General features: G+C 48.4%; 1 protein-coding gene across 4 annotated transcripts in view; it reads left to right on the plus strand.

Annotated features, from left to right (window-relative positions):
* The window catches only part of GDPD2 (glycerophosphodiester phosphodiesterase domain containing 2), a 375381-nt gene that overhangs the window by 286443 nt on the left and 66358 nt on the right, over nt 1-22580 (plus strand). For all 4 annotated transcript variants that reach the window (XM_063937109.1, XM_063937108.1, XM_063937106.1 and 1 more), the window contains 2 exons: nt 680-898; nt 1032-1177. In XM_063937109.1, the coding sequence (XP_063793179.1) occupies nt 680-898; nt 1032-1177 (365 nt within the window). The remainder of the gene's footprint in view (nt 1-679; nt 899-1031; nt 1178-22580) is intronic.

Genomic DNA, 22580 nt, shown 5'->3' on the forward strand with positions numbered 1-22580 from the left:
TTCTTGTGAGTTACCTTCCATTATCGGCTGAGTGGGCAATCCTGGGTATTATGCCTCCAACTCTCCCAGCAAGGGGAGAAATAAAAAAAAATTGTTATTGGTAAATTTATGCTGTAGTTTTAAAATGTATAATACAAATGTGGGCCAATACTCTACCACCATCTATCTCCCTTTTCAGGAACAAGTAATTGTATGGATTGGTTGGTATCTGCTATGTATAAAAAAAAAAAAAAAAAACAAGATAACTTCTTTTTTCAGCTATGGGAAGACTTTATAGATTCCAACACCCCAGTTAAGTGTCAGATATATAATTGCTTCCATTTTAAGTCTTGTGTGAGACACATATTTTGTCGGTGGTCCCTCCGATTCGTCACCTACAAATATATGGATTTAGGGTTGGGAGGTGGGGGGCGGCATGTGCTGCTGACCATGCCTAGGTGGGGAACTGCATATTATGTATTGATTTATTGTATACACACAACTGTCCTTCGTTGTCTATGTAGTTCCTTTTTGGATTGCTGCTATCGCTATAGTGTTTATGTACTTACCGTACTATACTTTTGATTTTTATATTGTGTGATTTAACGAGTGTGCTCTGATGAATAATGAAATGTAAAAAAGAATAGGTGCCTAATTAGTAAGCCTTATCTTTGTTCTACTTATGTGGTCTTATTTTCAGAGAAACCCATTTGGAACACGAAGTACACTGGTAGATGTTGAACGTGAGGTGAAAAGCCAGAAAATTCCCTCTCTAGAGGAAGTCTTGCTTGCATGCAAGAACCTCAGCATCTCTATCTTATTTGACCTGCGACAGCCACCTCCTGGGCACCCATATAATGAGAGCTTTGTGAATGTCACTTTGGATACTATCCTGAAAACTGACATCAGCCAAGAGCTAGTGAGTTGAAACTTAAGTTAGATATAACTCATACACCTTCCTCTGCAAAATATTATGACCATAATCCACAGGGACATTTCTCTCAGAAGAAAGTCACTCCTGTGCCCATGCAGTTGTCTCTTGTTTCCTTTAGGTACTTTGGCTTCCAGATGATGAGCGGGAGGAAGTTATTAAAAGAGCTCCTGGGTTTCAGCAGATTTATAAGAGAAAGGTAGAGAAGAATGACACCATTGATGCTGTGAATCTGTCGTATACAAATCTGAGTGTTCCTGAAATCAGGTGAGACATGTAAACACCCAGTTGCTCATGTACATTCTATTTCACAAATGCTCCTCTCTTGGTCACGTGCTGTGTAATTATTTTACTCAGTTTGACTTGGTGAGGTCACTTCTACATTTTTAAGATCTATTCTCACTTAGGTTTAGCCTTCGAAATGGCTGCCCAAGGTGGTTGAAAATGCACAGTATCTTTTTGCTTATGTTTATTTAGCCTACCATCAGCAATTTCTATGTTACCGCCCGGTACTTCTTTTTCTGAAATGAAAGAGGTTCAAACATGTTCCTAAAGCATGGCATACATTATGATATTAGCGGGCTAATCAGGCAGTTATTGGTGAATTGGGACGATAATAGAATAAGTATATGGCCACAACCGATCAGTGATGAGTGGTCTGTCGGATATACTGAAATCATCCAGCATGTTTGTAATATCCGATCATTGCTCGGCCATATCTGGCAGTGTATGCTCTGCCGTGGCCGACCAGCCAATATTTCCCCATCACAGGGGAGGAACGTGGAAATGGGAGGGGAGGAAAGCAGATATCTCGCAGTGTATGACAACCATATCTGATGTGTTTCAGGCTGTCAGATATACACCCAGATTTATCAAGCCTTGGAGAGTGATAAATTGCACAGTGATAAAGTACCAACCAACCAGCTCCTAACTGCCATGTTACAGGCTGTGTTTGAAAAATGAGAGGAGCTGATCGGCCGGTACTTTATCACCGTGCAATTTATTACTCTCCAAGGCTTGATAAATCTGGGCTATAATTCCTGACAGTTTATGCTCAGCATAACTGATGTTTAGTCATTTGAGATGTCAGCAGTTCAACACAGGGTTTAGAAAAATGAGTGAGTGCGCTGTCAATAGCCGCTAGGATAGGGGTTGGTGAATCCCCGAAAGGTATAGCATATAAAAACAGGGTCAAATATACCAGCGCTGGTTGTTTTAGAAAAAAATCTTTTTACACTTATGGAAATCAGAGTAATCTGAGACGATAGGTTATAAAGTTAAAATATAGTGCATTTAATAACCACAATCATGGGGGGCGTGACCTAGCTACTGTGGAGAGAGGACACAATTTTCCTGAGCTTTGGATTCTGGGAGACCTAACCTCTTATATTCCCCCTTCCTTGGCTCAGTGCCCATCGCTGCCCCCAGCCTTCCTCCTCTAGCATACACTGGGGTGCAAGGATAGTTGCCGCGAAGTAGGGGAGAACATCTCGGAGCTCCCGCGGACTGCGGCCTATCCAGACCCTTCACACCGGGGACCTCGATTTACAGCCCGAACCGGCGCGAGCCTCTGGTGGCGCCCTCCACGCTGCGGATCACCGACCCTGCTAGCCCCGGACGCTCCGACCGCCGCTTAACCAGCCGGACCAGCTACTACATCTGCCACCGCTGTCACCGCTCACCCGCTCCGTTAGCACGAGCCGCTTCACCCGCGGCAGGAGAAGCCCGGTGGCCATTTTAAACGGAGCCCAGTGATCGCACCTCACTGCACCCAGCCTGCACGGCGGGGGGGGGGGCGGCTGATCAGGTTCCTTGCGGTTCTGCGGGACCCCCGCTATCTGCACACCCAAGGCTGCTCACCCTTGCTGTGGATCCCACAGGGTGCACCCCGGCTCTCTGCAGCATCGCTGGACTGGTGAGTGAGTGCTGAGTGGGCTCAGCTCCCACTCTTCTTCTCCATCACTGACCCTTTCTGTGCCCCGTATATCCCCCTCACCCCCAGTAACTCTCTATAAACCCCTCTGCCAATCTAACATGGACTCCCTGTCACCAACTGACCGGTGGTCACCCTATGACCTGGGGAAGCCAGACCGGCACAATAGAGAGGCTTTTCTACCTGGCCATACCGCCACTCCCAATAATTATGGCCGAAGGCTCTGTCCTGCCCTTAACTCAGACACAGTGATTGGCTGTGATTCTCAGGGCCCTGGCTACTTCACCGATAGTTACTGGTCACTACCGATTGGGGTTACCGACACACCCTTTTCTCTGACGTCCTAGTGGATGCTGGGGACTCCGTAAGGACCATGGGGAATAGACGGGCTCCGCAGGAGACTGGGCACTCTAAAGAAAGATTTAGGACTATCTGGTGTGCACTGGCTCCTCCCCCTATGACCCTCCTCCAAGCCTCAGTTAGATTTCTGTGCCCGGCTGAGCTGGATGCACACTAGGGGCTCTCCTGAGCTCCTAGGAAGAAAGTGTTTGTTAGGTTTTTTATTTTCAGTGAGACCTGCTGGCAACAGGCTCACTGCATCGAGGGACTAAGGGGAGAAGAAGCGAACCTACCTAAGTGGTGGTAGCTTGGGCTTCTTAGGCTACTGGACACCATTAGCTCCAGAGGGATCGAACACAGGACCCGACCTCGTCGTCCGTTCCCGGAGCCGTGCCGCCGTCCCCCTTACAGAGCCAGAAGCAAGAAGGTGGTCCGGAAAATCGGCGGCTGAAGACTTCTGTCTTCTCCAAGGTAGCGCACAGCACTGCAGCTGTGCGCCATTGCTCCTCATGCACACCTCACACTCCGGTCACTGATGGGTGCAGGGCGCTGGGGGGGGCGCCCTGAGCAGCAATACTGACACCTTGGCTGGCAAACTGGCACCATATATAGCCCCAGAGGCTATATAGGTGCTTTTTAACCCCTGCCAGAATCCATAAAAATGCGGGAGAAAGTCCGCGAAAAAGGGGCGGAGCTATCTCTTTCAGCACACTGGCGCCATTTTTCCCTCACAGCTCCGTTGGAGGGAAGCTCCCTGGCTCTCCCCTGCAGTCAATACACTACAGAAAGGGTTAAAAAGAGAGGGGGGGCACAATTTAGGCGCAGTATACAATATATATAGGCAGCTATAAGGGAAAACACTCTTTATATGTGATATCCCTGTGATATATAGCGCCCTGGTGTGTGCTGGCATACTCTCCCTCTGTCTCCCCAAAGGGCTTTGTGGGGTCCTGTCCTCTGTCAGAGCATTCCCTGTGTGTGTGCTGTGTGTCGGTACGGCTGTGTCGACATGTATGAGGAGGATAATGATGTGGAGGCGGAGCGAATGCCTGTAAATGTGATGTCACCCCCTGCGGGATCGACACCGGTGTGGTTGGACTTATGGAAGGATTACGTGAAAGTGTCAACTCCTTACACAAAAGGTCGACGACACAGAACAGCCGGCTACTCAGCTTGTGCCTGTTCCAGCGTCTCAAATGTCATGGGGGGCTCTAAAAACGCCCGCTACCTCAGATGGCAGAAACAGATGTCGACACGGATACCGACTCCAGTGTCGACGACGATGAGACTAGTGTACCCTCCAAATAGGTCCACCCGTTACATGATTGAGGCAATGAAAAATGTATTACACATTTATGATAATACCCCAGGTACCACATAAAAGGGTATTATGTTTGGTGAGAGAAAACTACCAGTAGTTTTTCCTGCATCTGAGAAATTAAATGAGGTGTGTGAGGAAGCGTGGTCTTCCCCCGGTAAGAAATTGATAATTTCTAAACGGTTATTGGCAGCGTACCCTTTCCCGCCAGAGGATAGGTCACGTTGGGAAACACCCCATAGGGTAGATACAGCGCTTACACGCTTATCAGAAAAGGTGGCACTACCGTCTCCGGATACGGCCGCCCTGAAGGAACCTGCTGATAAAAAGTAGGGGGTTACCCTGAAAGATATAGTCACACACTCGGGCATTATATTGCGACCAGCCATTGCTTCGGCATGGATGTGCAGTGCTCCCGCTGCGTGGTCAGATTCCCTGTCGGAAAATAACTATGGATAGGGACAATATTTTGCTGACAATAGAGCATATAAAAGACGTGGTCTTATACATGCGTGATGCACAGAGGGATATTTGCCGGCTGGCATCAAAAATAAGCGCTAGGTCCATTGCCGCCAGACGGGGGTTATGGACTCGGCAATGGTCAGGCGATGCCGACTCGAATCGGCACATGGAAGTTTTGCCCTATAAGGGGGTAAAACTGTTTGGGGATGGTCTTTCAGACCTCGTTTCCACAGCTACTGCTGGGAAATCGACTTTTTTGCCACAGGCTACCCCACAGCAAAAGAAAGCACCGTATCATCAAGTACAGTCCTTTCGGCCCCAGAAAAGCAAGAGGGCTAGAGGCTCATCCTTTCTGCCGAGAGGCAAAGGTAGAGGAAAAAGCTGCAGCACACAGCTAGTTCCCAAGAGCAGAAGTCCTCCCTGCGTCCGGTAAGTCCACAGCATGACGCTGGGGCTGCTCAGGCGGACCCGGGTACGGTGGGGGCCCGTCTCAGAAATTTCAGCGCCCAGTGGGCTCACATGGATCCCTGGGTCCTTCAAGTAGTATCTCAGGGGTACAGGCTGGAGTTCGAGACGTTCTTCCCCCTGCCGTTTCCAAAAATCTGCCTTACCGGCACCTCCCTCTGCCAGGGAGGCGGTGTTGGTGGCTATTCAACACTATAATCACAACAAGTGATTGTCAAGGTGCCCCTCCTTCAGCAAGGAAGGGGTTACTATTCCACAATGGTTGTGGTACCGAAACAGAACGGTTCGGTGAGACCCATCTTAAAATTAAAATACTTGAACTTTTATATCAGAAGATTCAAGTTCAAGATGGAATCGCTCAGGGCGGTTATTACGAGCCTGGACGAGGGGGATTACAGGGTCTCCCTGGACATCAAGGATGCGTACCTGCATGTCCCCATTTACCCTCCTCACCAGGAGTACCTCAGATGTGTGGTACAGGACTGTCACTATCAGTTCCAGACGCTGCCGTTGGAGTTGTCCACGGCACCGAAGGTCTTTACCAAGGTAATGGCCGAAATGATGATACTCCTTCGCAAGAAGGAAGTTTTTATTATCCCGTACTTGGACGATCTCCTGATAAAGGCGAGGTCCAAAGAACAGTTGGTAGTGGGGGTAGCACTCTCTCGGGAAGTGCTACAACAGCACGACTGGATTCTCAATATTCCAAAGTCACAGCTGGTCCCGACGACACGTCTTCTGTTCCTGGGAATGATTCTGGACACAGACCAGAAAAGAGTGTTTCTTCCAGTGGAAGCACACGAGTCCTGGAAAAAATGGTAGCTTCGTACGAAGCATAATTCCATTCGGAAGGTTCCACGCAAGGACGTTCCAGTGGGACCTGTGGGACAAATGGTCCGGGTCCCATCTACAGATACAACAGCGGATAACCCTGTCGGCAAGAAACAGGGTGTTGCTGCTGTGGTGGCTGCAGAGGGCTCATCTACTAGAGGGCCGCAGATTCGGAATACAGGACTGGATCCTGGTGACCACGGAGGCCAGCCTTCGGGGCTGGGGTGCAGTCACACAGGGAAGAAATTTCCAAGGAGATTTCGCTTCACATAAATATTCTGGAGCTAAGGGCCATTTACAATGCCCTAAGCCAAGCAAGGCCCCTGCTTCAGAACCAGCCGGTACTGATCCAATCAGACAACATCACGGCGGTCGCCCATGTAAACAGACAGGGCGGCACAAGAAGCAGGATGGCGATGGCAGAAGCCACAAGGATTCTCCGATGGGCGACCTACACCCGGGAGAATGGGGACTTCTTCCAGAAGTTTTCCAAATGCGGGTAAACCGTTGGGAATGACCATGGGTGGACATGATGGCGTCCCGCCTCAACAAAAAGTTGAAAAGATATTGCGCCAGGTCAAGGGACCCTCAGGCGATCGCTGTGGACGCTCTAGTGACACCGTGGGTGTACCAGTCGGTTTGTGTTTCCTCCTCTACCTCTCATACCCAAAGTACTGAGAATAATAAGAATGCGAGGAGTAAAAACCATACTCGTGGTTCCGGATTGGCCAAGAAGAGCTTGGTACCCGGAACTTCAAGAGATGCTGGCAGAGGACCCTTGGCCTCTGCCGCTCAGACAAGACCTGCTGCAGCAGGGACCCTGTCTGTTCCAAGACTTACCGCGGCTGCGTTTGACGGCATGGCGGTTGAACACCGGATCCTAAAGGAAAAGGGTATTCCGGAGGAAGTCATCCCTACCCTGATCAAAGCCAGGAAGGATGTCACCGCAAGACATTATTACCGCATTTGGCGGAAATATGTTGCTTGGTGTGAGGCCATGAAGGCCCCGAAGGAGGAATTTCAACTGGGTCGATTCCTACACTTCCTGCAAGCAGGGGTGACGTTGGGCCTCAAATTGGGGTCCATCAAGGTCCAGATTTCGGCTCTGTCGATTTTCTTCCAGAAAGAACTGGCTTCACTGCCTGAAGTTCAGACTTTTGTCAAAGGAGTTCTGCATATTCAGCCTCCTTTTGTGCCCCCAGTGGCACCTTGGGATCTCAATGTGGTTTTGGCATTCCTGAAATCACATTGGTTCGAACCACTTAAGACTGTGGAATTAAAATATCTCACGTGGAAAGTGGTCATACTGTTGGCCTTGGCTTCGGCCAGGCGGGTTTCAGAATTGGCGGCTTTGTCTTGTAAAAGCCCTTATCTGATTTTCCAGATGGATAGGGCAGAATTGAGGACTCGTCCTCAGTTTCTTCCGAAGGTGGTCTCAGCTTTTTACTTGAACCAACCTATTGTGGTGCCTGCGGCTACTAGGGACTTGAAGGATTCCAAGTTGCTGGACGTAGTCAGGGCCCTGAAAATGTATGTTTCCAGGACGGCTGGAGTCAGAAAAACTGACTCGCTGTTTATCCTGTATGCACCCAACAAGCTGGGTGCTCCTGTTTCTAAGCAGTCTATTGCGCGCTGGATTTGTAGCACTATTCAGCTGACGCATTCTGCGGTAGGATTACCGCAACCTAAATCAATAAAAGCCCATTCCACAATTAAGGTGGGCTCATCTTGGGCGGCTGCCCGAGGGGTCTCGGCTTTACAACTTTGCCGAGCAGCTACTTGGTCAGGGGCAAACACGTTTGCTAAATTCTACAAATTTGATTCCCTGGCTGAGGAGGACCTGGAATTCTCTCATTCGGTGCTGCAGAGTCATCCGCACTCTCCCGCCCGTTTGGGAGCTTTGGTATAATCCCCATGGTCCTTACGGAGTCCCCAGCATCCACTAGGACGTCAGAGAAAATAAGATTTTACTCACCGGTAAATCTATTTCTCGTAGTCCGTAGTGGATGCTGGGCGCCCATCCCAAGTGCGGATTGTCTGCAATACTTGTACATAGTTATTGTTACAAAAATCGGGTTTTGTTGTGAGCCATCTCTTCAGAGGCTCCAATTGTTATCATACTGTTAACCGGGGTTCCTATCACGTGTTATATGGTGTGATTGGTGTGGCTGGTATGAGTCTTACCCGGGATTCAAAATCCTTCCTTATTGTGTCAGCTCTTCCGGGCACAGTTCCTAACTGAGGCTTGGAGGAGGGTCATAGGGGGAGGAGCCAGTGCACACCAGATAGTCCTAAATCTTTCTTTAGAGTGCCCAGTCTCCTGCGGAGCCCGTCTATTCCCCATGGTCCTTACGGAGTCCCCAGCATCCACTACGGACTACGAGAAATAGATTTACCGGTGAGTAAAATCTTATTTTTCCATTTCTATGCCCATTTTGTTTTACTCACCTAAGTTCTCCATACCTATGCTTCAGAAGATGTTCCCTCACCTCATGTGCTCCCCTCTGCCCGCATGATGATGTATATCTTCTAACTCACGACATGACATGACCCGATCAAGGGCCTATCTGGACGTCTTTCTAGCTGAGGTCTACTGCTGTCACTACGATTGTACCCGTGCGTCGGTGACTTCTCTACACTACTACTGAGGTAAGCTCCATATTATCTGTTTAGTCCTGCTACTTTTTGACTCTTTGCTCTGGTGTATGGTCCTCAACACGGTATGCCACAGAAGCGCCGAAAGGCCCCTGCTCTATCCAAACCCAGTATCCTTAGAGCTTGGGAAAAAGCCGGTGCTCTTCAGAAACAACTACCTACAGAAGACCGTGCCTTAACCATGGCTGGCGTCTCACCTGCTGACCCCCCTCTATCGGCTAATGATGTGATTTCTATATTCACCAAAATGATCCAATCGGAGATGAGGTCAGCCCTTGCAGACTTTAAATCTGAGCTTGCCGATCTTGGTTCCAGAACGGACACCCTTGAACAGAAAGTGGATGAAATCTGCCAATATCAGAGCGTAATGGACCAAGAATTCACGGATCTCCGTGCTGTCACTAGAAATGGTACGACTCACGCTGTCAAGACCCCTGCCCAAGGCTATGACCTCCTGAAATTATTTGGCCTCCTAGATGATGTTCCAGAAATATGCAGACTACAGACTGCTCCTACGCACAAACCCGTGGCACCGTCTCGTGACTGGTCCACGGCATAACTGTTTTGTTGTTTCGAAATGTTATATTTTACTTTTTTCTTTATTAGCCCTTTAGACAGCTTTGACGTTCTCTGTACACATGTTTGACTCCCCTACTGGAGAACTCTTACCCGCACATTGAATGATAATTCTTCTTCTTCTATTGATTCTAGCTGAACCAGCTCCCTGTTCTTACTTCCTCTTTAATTACTATCTATTATAGGGAAGTATCTGACTTAATGCACCGAACTGTCACATTTGTTCGTCTCTATTTCAATATTGTCTACTCTTTCAGTCCTGCATTTTCTAGCTGTCGCTATATACATTAGATTCACATTCTTCATGTTTTCATCCATTCATAATCCAAGCGTTATTGTGTAAATGCACGCCCTTTTCTCATACGTCCTAGAGGATTCTGGGGTCCATTTCAGTACCATGGGGTATAGACGGTTCTGCAGGAGCCATGGGCACTTTAAGACTTTTTCAGAGTGTGAACTGGCTCCTCCCTCTATGCCCCTCCTCCAGACCTCAGTTTAGAAAATGTGCCCAGGAAGACTGGTCGCACTCTAGTGGAGCTCTACAGAGTTCTGCTAAAAGACTTTACTTAGGTTTTTTATTTTACAGGGAGACTGCTGGCAACAGCCTCCCTGCTTCGTGGGACTTAGGGGGGGATGCAGGAACCAGCTTCCTATATAGTTTCATGGCTCTGCTTCTGCTGGCAGGACACCATTAGCTCCTGAGGGGTACTGAACACTAGCTGCGGCTATGCGCTCACTCCCACAGCACGCCGTCACTTACCTAACAGAGCCAGAAGTCAGAACACTGGTGAGTAGTGTTACCGGAGATCTGCAGAGAGGGACCTCCGGTCATTGTGACGGCATAAGGTACCGCGCAGCGGAGTGCTCAGCGAGGTGCAGAGCATGGGGGGGGGGCGCCTTGAGCAGCATGAACCTACTCTCACTGGCAAAAGGTAGCATACTTTGTTTTTTTCAGGGTCATACACCCCTGCCAGTATAAATATTGTATGTGAAGCCTGAGGGGAAGCGCGCCATTACAGGGGTCGGAGCTTCTTCCTCAGGCAGCCAGCACACTTGTCGGCGTCATTTCCTCCCAGCGGCAGCAGGGGAAGACATGCTGATCCTCCTCTCCACGTCTGATCAAGTATCAGGGGGCAAAAAGGGGGGGCGAGAGTAATATTTAGGTGATCAAACCTATTATTGACAATATATAAGCGCTTGAAACGTCTGTGTATAAAAGACGATACACAGGGATTTTTTAATTTGGCGCTGAGCTGTGAGCTGGCAATTCCTTTCTGTGTTCCTCTGACAGATTTTACTGTGGGTCTGTCTCCAGTAGACCCCCGGAGTGTCTGTGGTGTGATTTGCACGTGTGTGACATGTCTGAGGCAGGGAGCTCTTCCCCTGAGGAAGCCATTTTAGGGACACAAGGATGTAATGTGGTGGCGCTGCCGTCGCAGCACGTGCTTGAGTGGGTGAAAGAATTATGATAGTGATAGTGTGAGTCATATTAGAAGGAGATTAGATAGATCTGAGTCTCATGCAGAAAACTGGAGAAAATCCGTGGAACACGTGATTTTTAATAATCCTGCCTTTTCATCCACGGGGAACCCCTCTGGTTCCCAAAAGAGGTCATTCGCACAAGTAGTACAGCATGATACCGACACGGACTCTGATTCCTGTGTCGACACTAGTGATTCCAGGGGAATTGATCCAAAATTTGCAAAAAGCATTCAATACATGATTGTTGCTATCAGGGAAGTATTAGAGGTTACAGAGCGCACTCCCTTACGACAGGAGAAGGCTTACTTTAATAAAGAAAATAAACCTGATGTAACTTTCCCTTCATCTTATGAACTGACCAGACTCTTCGAAGGAGTCTGGGCAAACCCTGAAAAGAAATCCCAGATTCCAAAAAGAATTCAGGCAGCTTATCCCTTTCCTGCAAAGGACAGGAAAAGGTGGGAGTCGCCTTCCATTTTGGACAGTGCCCTGTCTAGATTAACAAAAAAAGGTGATTCTCCCTACGCCTGGGACGGCTTCATTAAAGGAGCCGGCAGTCCGCAAGTTAGAGACAACGTTGAAATCTATTTATGTGACCAATGGGACATTACTCAGGCCTACCATTGCCTGTGCGTGGGTGAGTAATGCTATAGAAAAGTGGTCAGAAAACTTGTCAACAGACATTGACACGGTAGATAAAGACGAGATACTCCTAACGTTAGGTCATATCAAGGACGCTGCAGCTTACATGCTGGAAGCCATGAAAGATATTGGTCTCTTGGGATCAAGAGCCGCTACCATGGCGATTTCAGCACGTAGGGCGTTATGGATTCGCCAATGGAATGCAGACGCAGACTCCAAAAGAAATATGGAGGCTCTCCAGTACAAGGGCGAGGCTTTGTTTGGGGATCGACTGGATGCCTTAGTTTCTGCGGCTACCGCAGGTAAGTCGACATTTCTGCCTTCTGCACCAGCGCCGGCAAAAAAGACACATCACTCTCATATGCAGTCCTTTCGGCCCAATAAATACAAAAAGGGCAAAGGTTCCCCTTTCTTTGCAGGTAAAGGAAGGGGAAAGGTAAAAAGTCCACAGCGTCTCCAGGATCACAGGAGCAGAAATCAGCCTCTGTCTCCGCAAAAACTTCAGCATGATGCTGGGGCTCCCTCGCGGGAGTCCGTTCAGGTGGTGGCTCGTCTGAAACTCTTCAGTCCGATTTGAGTTCAATCGGACCTGGACCCCTGGATCTTACAAATAGTGTCCCAGCGGTACAAGTTAGAGTTTCAAGACATCCCCCTTGCCAATTTTTCAAATCAGCCTTACCAGCTTCTGTTCCAGACAAAACAGAGGTAACAGAGCGATACAAAAATCATGTCAGGATCAAGTAATTGTCCTGGTTCCCTTGTCACAACAAGGAGAAGGGTTTTCATTCAAGCCTTTTTGTAGTACCGAAGCCGGACGGCTCGGTCAGACCGATTCTAAACCTGAAAACACTGAATCTCTACCAAATTCAAGATGGAATCTCTAAGAACAGTGATTTCCAGTCTGGAGGAGAAGGAATTCATGGTGTCAGTGGACATAAAAGATGCCTACTTACATGTTCCAATCTATCCTCCACATCAAGCTTACTGTATTTGAGATTTGCAGTACAGGATTGTCATTACCAATTTCAAACATTACCGTTCGGGCTATCCACGGCACCGAGGGTATTTACCAAGGTGATGGCGGAAATGATGGTTCTCCTTCGAAAAACAAGGAGTCAACATAATTCCTTACCTGGACGATCTCCTGATAAAGGCGAGGTCCAGAGAAAAGTTGGTGCAGAGCAGTGGCGTAACTAGAAGTTTTTCTCCCCCAAGCCAAAAAATTATTCGGCGCCCCCCCAATCCCCCATCCCCCATAATTGGCACCATGAAAGGGACAAACATGCGCGCGCCGCCAAAAAGGGGGTGTGGTTTCATTGGAATGGGCGTGGCTTTGCATAAAGGGGCGTGGTATTGCAGGAAAAGACTAACTTATACCCCAGTTTTGCAACCTGCACGCCCAGACGTTAGCCACCACTGGAAAGAAAAATAATCCTGATTCATGCCCCTTACATTATTTGTCATTTTTTCTCCTTATAGTAATGCCCAGTATACATTATGCCACATACTGCAATGGCCCTTAGACATTATTCCACGCACAATAATGCACATGACACAATATTCACACACCATAATGCCCCCGACACATTATGCCACACACCATAATGCCTGTGACACATTATGCCACACACCGTAATGCCTGTGACACATTATGCCACACACCGTAATGCCTGTGACACATGACGACAGGAATCGCAAAGCCCGTTATACATTATGCTACACACTGCAATGCCCCTGATACATTATAGCACATACAATGTCTGTGACACATTATGCCACACACCGTAATGCCTGTGACACATTATGCCACACACCGTAATGCCTGTGACACATGACGACAGGAATCGCAATGCCCGTTATACATTATGCTACACACTGCAATGCCCCTGATAGATTATAGCACATACAATGCCTGTGACACATTATGACACACACTGCAATGACCCTGAGACATTATACAACATACCACAATGCCCGTGATATAGTATACAACACACAGTAATGCCCGACACATTATGACACATACCGCAATGTCCGTGATACATTATGCCACACACTGCAATGACCCTGAGACATTATACCACATATCACAATGGCCGTGATATAGTATACCATACACCATAATACCTGTGACACATACCGCAATGCCCGTTATACATTATGCCACACTGCAATGCCCCTGAGACATTATACCACATACCACAATGCACGTGATATAGTATGCCACACACCGTAATACCTGTGACACATTATGACACACACCGCAATGTCCGTGATACATTATGCCACACACCGTAATGCCCATTACACATTAAGTCCTACAGTAAGGCTTCTAATTACTTTTAAATTACCTGCTCGTTGCCAGGGGTTTCATGCTCTTGGTTCCATGCACGGTGCCAGGGGTTTTCATGCTCAGGGTGTCCTGCTCGTTGCCAGGTGTTTCATGCACTGGGTGTCATGCTCGTTGCCAGGAGTTTCATGCACTGGGTGTCATGCTCGTTGCTAGGGGGTAGTGCGCTGTGCTCCCAGTGCCACATATGTCCCCAGTGCCACATATTCCCCCACGGTGCCAGGTACTCACATGCCCCCAGTGCCAAATATAGCCCCCCCCCCCCCTCCCCCAGTGCCACATATGCCCCCAGTGCCAGATATTCCCCCACAGTGCCAGGTGCTCACGTGCCCCCAGTGCCAAATATAGCCCCCCCCCCCCATGTGCCAGGTACACATGCAGTGCCATATATCCCCCTCAGTGCCCCCTCAGTGCCATATATGCCCCCACACTTCCCCCCAGTGCCATATATACCCCCTCAGTGCCCCCCAGTGCCATATATGCCCCCTCAGTGCCCCCTGTGCCATACATGCCCCCTCAGTGCCATATATGCCCCCTCAGTGCCCCTGTGCCATACATGCCCCCTCAGTGCCATATATGCCCCCTCAGTGCCCCCTGTGCCATACATGCCCCCTCAGTGCCATATATGCCCCCTCAGTGCCCCCTGTGCCATACATGCCCCCTCAGTGCCATATATGCCCCCTCAGTGTCCCCTGTGCCATACATGCCCCCTCAGTGCCATATATGCCCCCTCAGTGCCATATATGCCCCCTCAGTGCCATACATGCCCCCTCAGTGCCATATATGCCCTCAGTGCCATATATGCCCTCTGTGCCATACATGCACCCTCAGTGCCATACATGCCCCCTCAGTGTGTGTCCCCACGTCTCCCCCTCGCTGTTGTGAAGGAGGGACAAGGAGGGCACAGCGTGCGCCTCTCTCATGTCCCTCCTGCATCTCCATCTCTCTGGTCTAATAAAGGAAGTGCCGGTTCGTGAGCCAATCAGAGCTCACGAACGGCACTTCCATTATTAGACCAGACGGACGGAGACGCAGGATGGACACTGGAGAGGCGCGCGCGGCGTGCTGTGCCCTCCGTGTCCCGTTACAGCAGGGAGGGAGAGGAGACAGCAGATTGACATGCGGACGCTCGTCCGCATGTCAATCTGCTCTAAATCAGTGGCGGCGCCCCCGCAGCCCCTCGCCCCCAAAACCACCGCGAGGGCTCCGGGGCAGTAGTTACGCCACTGGTGCAGAGCATTGCACTCTCCCTGACAGTGCTCCAGCAGCACGGTTGGATCATAAATTTTCCAAAGTCTCAATTAGAACCGACGAGAAGATTATCATTTCTGGGAATGATACTGGACACAGAAGTACAGAGGGTATTTCTTCCAGTAGAAAAGCTCTGGAAATCCAGAGGATGGTCAAACAAATTCTGAAACCAACAAAGGTGTCGATTCATCAATGCATGCGTTTGTTGGAGAAGATGGTAGCAGCCTACGAGGCTCTACAGTTCGGCCGATTCCATGCCAGAGTATTCCAGTGGGACTTATTGGACAAGTGGTCCGGATCGCATCTACACATGCATCAGAGGATTATCCAGTCAACAAAAGCCATACAGATCCAGTTAGACAATGTAACAGCAGTGGCGTACATAAACCGTCAGGGCGGAACGAAAAGCAGAGCGGCAATGGCAGAGACGACAAAGATACTCCTCTGGGCAGAAAGACATGCAAGATCTCTATCAGCAATTTTCATTCCGGGAGTGGACAACTGGGAAGCGGACTTCCTCAGCAGACATTATCTCCACCCAGGAGAATGGGGCCTCCACCAAGAAGTCTTCGCAGAGGTGACAGGTCGTTGGGGAGTTCCTCAAGTAGACATGATGGCATCTCATCTCAACAAGGAGCTTCAGAGATATTATTCCAGGTCGAGAGACCCGCAAGCAATAGCAGTGGATGCACTAGTGACCCAGTGGGTGTTTCAGTCGGTGTATGTGTTCCCTTCACTTCCACTAATACCAAAAGCTCTCAATATCATAAGAAGAACAAGGGTTCGAGCGATCCTCATTGTCCCAGACTGGCCAAGGAGGACTTGGTATCCAGATCTTCAGGAGTTAATCATAGAAGATCCTTGGCCTCTTCCTCTTCACGAGGACCTGCTTCGGCAGGGGCCATGCGTGTATCAAGACTTACCGCGGCTACGTTTGACGGCATGGCTGTTGAACGCCGGATCCTAGCTTGAAAGGGTATTCCCAAGTAAGTCATTCCCACGCTTATTCAGGCCAGGAAAGGAGTAACGTCTAGACATTACCACCGTATTTGGAGAAAATACGTGTCTTGGTGTGAAACCAAGAAGGCTCCAACGGAAGAATTTCATTTAGGACGTTTTCTCCAATTTTTCAGGCAGGTGTGGATGCAGGCTTAAGATTGGGTTCAATCAAGGTCCATATTTCGGCTTTGTCCATTTTCTTTCAGAAACAATTGGCTTCTCTTCCGGAAGTTCAGACGTTCGTGAAGGGGGTTCTGCACATCCAACCTCCTTTTGTGCCTCCTACGGCACCATGGGATCTTAATGTGATGTTGCAGTTCCTTAAATCAGATTGGTTTGAACCTCTCCAAGAGGTCGAGCTAAAGTTCCTCACTTGGAAAGTGGTCATGCTGTTGGCCTTGGCATCCGCAAGGCGGGTGTCTGAGTTAGGGGTAGGGAGGCCAATCCCGGGCCGTTTTTTCAATCTCGGGATTCGGGATTGAAAAACGCTCAATCCCGGGATTGCAGTAGGGATCAGTTAAGAAGGGTGTAGGGAGCAGCGCTGGAGGGTGTAGGTAGCGGTGCGAAAGGCAGGGAGGGTGTAGGTAGCGGTGCGGAAGGGTGTAGGTAGCGGTGTGGGAGGGTGTAGGCAGCTGGGCGAGAGGATGTAGGTAGCGGTGCGGGAGGGTGTAGGTAGCTGGGCGGGAGGATGTAGGTAGCGGTGCGGGAGGGTGTAGGTAGCGGGAGGGAGGGTGGGTGTAAGTAACACCACTTACTATTAGGTGGGCGGTAGCCATGGATACACCGAACGTGGCGGCATTTCAAATGAAGTGCCGGCCGCCAGCCAACCAGAGCTGGCGGACCGGCAGCCAATCAGGGAAGCGGCCGCAGCAGTCGCTCCTGATTGGCTGCCACTGCTGCAGCAGCTTCCCTGATTGGCTGCCGGTCCACCAGCTCTGATTGGCTGGCGGCCGGCTCCACATTTGAAGTGCCGCCGCGTTCAGCATTTGTCTATGGCTGCCGCCCGCCTAATTGTAAGTAGTATTACTTACACACCCACCCTCCTGTACATGCGCAGTGTAATCCCGTGAATCCCGGGATTGGATGCTCCAATCCTGGGTTTCAAATCTCGGCATTTTTGGGCCGGGATCCCGCCGATCCCGATCCCGGGATTGGCCTCCCTAATTAGGGGCCTTGTCTCACAAGAGCCCTTATTTGATCTTCCATGAAGATAGGGCTGAGCTAAGAACTCGTCAGCAATTTTCTTCCAAAGGTGGTTTCTTCTTTCCATGTGAACCAACCTATTGTGGTGCCAGTGGCTACTGACACTTCAGCTGTTTCGAAGTCTCTGGATGTGGTCAGAGCTTTCAGAATTTGTCACGAGAACAGCTCGGATAAAGTAAACAGAGGCACTGTATGTTCCCAACAAGATTGTGTGCCCTGCTTCTAAGCAGACGATTGCGCGCTGGATCAGATGCACGATTCAGCATGCTCATTCCACGGCAGGATTGCCGGTACGGAATTCGGTGAATGCTACAAGAAGGGTGGGCGCCTCTTGGGCGGCTGCCCAGGGGGGTCTCATCAATACAGCTTTGCCAAGCTGCTACTTTGTCAGGGGCAAACACATTTACAAAGTTTTACAAGTTTAACACCTTGGCCGCTGATGACCTAAAGTTTGGTCAACCGGTTCTGCAGGAACATCCACACTCTCCCGCCCGTACTGAAGCTTTGGTATAACCCCATGGTACTGAAATGGACCCCAGCATCCTCTAGGACATATGAGAAAACAGGATTTTAATATCTAACGGTAAATCCTTTTCTCCTAGTCCGTAGAGCAGGCATTCCCAACCACGGTCCTCAAGGCACACCAACAGTGCAGGTTTTAGTGATATCCAGGCTTCAGCACAGCTGGTTAAATCAAAATAACTGACGTACTAATTAAGTCACCTGTGTTCCAGCCTGGATATCACTAAAACCAGGACTGTTAGTGTGCCTTGAGGACCGCGGTTGGGAAACACTGCCGTAGAGGATGCTGGGCAGCCAGCCCAGTGCGTACTTTACCTGCAGTAGTTATTGTTATAGTTTACACAAGTGTTGTGTTAATTTGGTTTCAGCACGTTGCTGAACTGGTCATGCTCGTTGGCATGTGTTATGTTGAATGCCATGTTGTGCGACATGGTTGAAGTGTGAGCTGGTATGAATCTCACCACTAGCTTTAAAGTAAATGCTTTCTCGAATTGTCCATCTCCCTGGGCACAGTTCCTATACTGAGGTCTGGAGGAGGGGCATAGAGGGAGGAGCCAGTTCACACTCTGAAAAAGTCTTAAAGTGCCCATGGCTCCTGCGGAACCGTCTATACCCCATGGTACTGAAATGGACCCCAGCATCCTCTACGGACTAGGAGAAAAGGTTTTACTGGTAGGTATTAAAATCTTGTTTTTTTCCCTTAGGTCATCTCGTTCTTGTAATTACCTAGTATGTTCATTATACTTCATCTGATACGAATTTTGTTGCTTTTACTCACCCACGCCTCCAGAAGATGGATGTGTCTTAGTGACACTTTCTTTCCACCCTGGACCTGTCCCTGCTATAGGAGTAGGTCGCCTTCTCTTTTCTATTGTTCTTATTTCCTTTCTCTATATCTTCGGCCCCCTTATTGGCCTCCTTCCCTGCTCTTTCCGCCAGTCGAGGTGTAGATCTTGTTTAATGCTAAGCTCATACTATTCAGACCCATCATGAAGTTGACTGTTCTGACTCTTAATGTAAATGGCCTCAACTCCCCCACCAAAAGAGCTATGGCCATTCAATATTTCCATAGACGTAAATCTAATATTATTATGCTGCAAGAGACCCCTCTTAAAACTCCCCATCCCTCTCTCACATCTAAACAATATCCCACAGTTTTTCACTCCTCAATGAACGCTAAACGTTGAGGCACTGCGATACTGATCCATCATAATACGCCTATCACTATACACGATAATGTTTCTGATCCACTGGGCCGCTTTCTTATCCTCACGGGAATGTACAAACAAGCCCCAATCATATTAGCCTCAGTCTACGCCCCTAATGGCCAACAGGGGTCTCTCTATGCTACCTTTTTCAATCGACTTGCCCAGTTACCCCATGGACTCACTATTATAGGAGGGGATTTTAATACTATCATAGACTCCAATGTCGATAGATCTCGCTCCCCTAATACCCCCCCCCCCCCAGACACGTCAAAACGTCTAAGACGCTTCTATCACGACTAGCTCTCCACGACCTATATGATGCATGGAGAATACAATACCCCACTGCTAGAGGATTCACACATTACTCTCCTCCCCATGACCTACACACTCGCATAGATTCTTTTTTTATTGATTGTGCTACTTCCCAAACCCTTCTCAGCGCTCATGTCCTCCATATCCCATGGTCAGATCATCTAGCCGTAGAATTGGAAATTTCTACTCATATGGGTCCTCGCCCTACTCGCCACTGGCGACTTAACGAATCTCTCCTCTTGAAACAAACCAATATTGAGGCTCTTACCACAGCTCTCACGGACTTCTTTACCCTCAATTCCTCCCCTGATATCCCCCCACCCACTCTATGGAAAGCTCATAAGACTACTCTTCGGAGTACCCTTATCAGTTTAGCAGCTGCATCTAAAAAAGCAGAGATGGCCCGAATATTGAAGCTTGAAAAGTCACTAGCCTTCTTTACAGATCTTCACCACAACTACCCTAAAAAACGCACTTATTTAAAAATACTCGCTGTCAAGGGACAATTATCGCAAATTTTGTCTAAAAAGGCAGCGCAGACCCTATTGTGGGTTCGACAAACTTTTTAGAAAAATCAGTTCTTTGAATCACTTTACAATCTCTCGCATAGCCCTGCTACCCCACTCCCAGATTTCACCTCTCTTACCCACTACCTAGATTCCTGCTTTTTGCCCACATTATCCGCAATTCAGCTTCAAACCCTTAATGCAGTGATCACTGATGAGGAAATTAGAACAGCTATTAAATCGCTACGCCGCTCTGCAGCACCAGGCCCTGATGGCTTCACCGCCCTTTACTATAAAAAATGTACTGACTCGCTGCTTCCTATGCTTCGCCCCCTTTTCAACTCGTTACTGGAGGGCGGTTCTCTTGATGACGCCACCACCAGGGCCAACATTATAATTATCCCGAAACCACAGCGAGACCCTCTGAAGATGGGCAATTAAAGGCCTATCTCTCTTCTAAATGTTGATTTGAAACTCTTCGCTAAAATTCTTGCCATGCGATTAACCCCTATACTGATATCCTTGATCCATCTGGATCAGGTGGGCTTCATCCCCAACAGAGAAGCCTCCGACAACACGAGGCGGCTGATCAATCTTATTCATATAGCAACAACCCGCTCGCTATCGACCATGGTGGTGGCGCTCGCTGCTGAAAAGGCCTTTGACAGGGTCGCCTGGCAATTTTTGACACAAACCCTATGTCATATGGGATTTCAAGGTGCCTTCCTCAACTCTCTCTATTATAACCCCTCAGCCTCCATACTGGTAAATAGCCTCTCCTCCGAACCCTTTCAAATTAAGAATGGTACCCGACAAGCTTGTCCCCTTTCTCCTCTTTTGTTTGCCCTCGTCATGGAGCCTCTTGCCGCGAGGATCAGACTTAATGACAATATTACGGGCATCAAGGAGGGACAATCGGACGATAAGATAGCACTATACGCAGACGATGTAATATTGACATTAACCAATCCTATTATCTCCCTTCCGACCCTGTTCGCTGAAGCTCGCACTTACGGCTGCCACTCAAATTATAACATCAACACAGATAAAACTGAATTTTTGTATATCCATATTCCACACTCAGATCTAACACTGCTTCACACTGAGTTTCTTTTTCGTTGGCAACCCGAAAACCTTAAATATTTGGGGGTTTATCTAACTAAATCACATCCCTGGCTATACGCTGCTAACTTCCCAAGGTAGCTGGCCTCTATCAAATCGGACTTATCAACTTGGGACAAACCAATATATATCATGGTTCACGGCGGCGGTCAAAATGAACGTTTTACCCCGCTTATTATATCTGTGGCAGACACTCCTAATTCATATTCCCACTTCAATTCTTAAAAATTTACAGCGAGACATCTTAAATTTCATATGGGCAAACAAGAAACCAAGAGTTAAGATGCGAATATTGCAAAAACACCAGGCTTCTGCGGGGAGTGGGCATCCCTGTACTTCGAGCTATCCATTTAGCCTCCTGTATTCATTGGCATGCCCACCCAAATCAGAAAGTATGGACACACATTGAAGCCCACACATTATCAGTCTATTCTCCTTCTACCCTCTTATGGTGCTCCCGCGCACATCATCCACCGACTTCGTCCCTTCTTCCTACGATACAATTCACATTATCCACATGGGATTTCTGTACACATTTCTACAAACTTAGTTCGCTTCATCCCCTTCTGGTCCCACTATGGAACAATCCCGCTTTCATTCCTGGTATGGACCACTGTCAATTCCCACTGTGGACTGCCCATAATATCTTATTCCCTCTGGACATAGCCCCCCTACACACCTTTACAGACTTTGCAAACATACAATCTCGCTTTAATCTCCCTCACAGAGTCTTCTGCCATTTTTTACAAATCCAACATTTTTACCACTCACTTGACCGTCCCACTCCGAGCACACCCTTTACACCCATTTCAGCTATTTGTCACAGCCTTTGTCATTCACACCAATTATCTAAAGGACTCATTTCGTCAATTTATCAAATTCTGCTATCCTACAATCAAAACTCATGAACTGGCCTGGGAAAATGACACTGGGGACGTTCTTACTCCTAATGATTGGTCTCAAATTAAGCTAGCAATATCGAAATGCTCAATTTCAGTACGTATTAAAGAAAATGCTTATAAGCTCTACGCTCGCTGGTACCTAGTCCCGACCCGACTCTGTGTTATTTACCCTAATGCTTCGGATCTCTGTTGGCGACAATGTGGCCAGAAGGGGTCTTTATTACACATTTGGTGGGCATGCCCTAGTATAAGCCAATATTGGAAGGAAATACACAAATTATTTAAAAATATCGCCGACTTTGAAATGTCCTCTAAACCTTTTTACTCTTTTAGCTAGACCGATCCCCAACCTTTCACGACCCACACACAAATTGATTAACCATATACTGAACACCGCTAAATGTCAAATTGCAGCACAATGGAAATCTACCGACCCTCCTCCCCTCCCTGCTACCATTAATACCATGTGGTTGACATACAGACTGGAGCGAATCTCCTCAGTTATCCATGATACCCCGACTCAATTTGTTCGCGTCTGGTCACCTTGGACCGCCTACACTGAAGCCGAACCTCCCTTGACAACCATTTGATC

The sequence above is a fragment of the Pseudophryne corroboree genome, chromosome 8 (assembly GCF_028390025.1).
Source record: "Pseudophryne corroboree isolate aPseCor3 chromosome 8, aPseCor3.hap2, whole genome shotgun sequence".
In the NCBI taxonomy this organism is placed as follows: Eukaryota; Metazoa; Chordata; class Amphibia; order Anura; family Myobatrachidae; genus Pseudophryne; species Pseudophryne corroboree.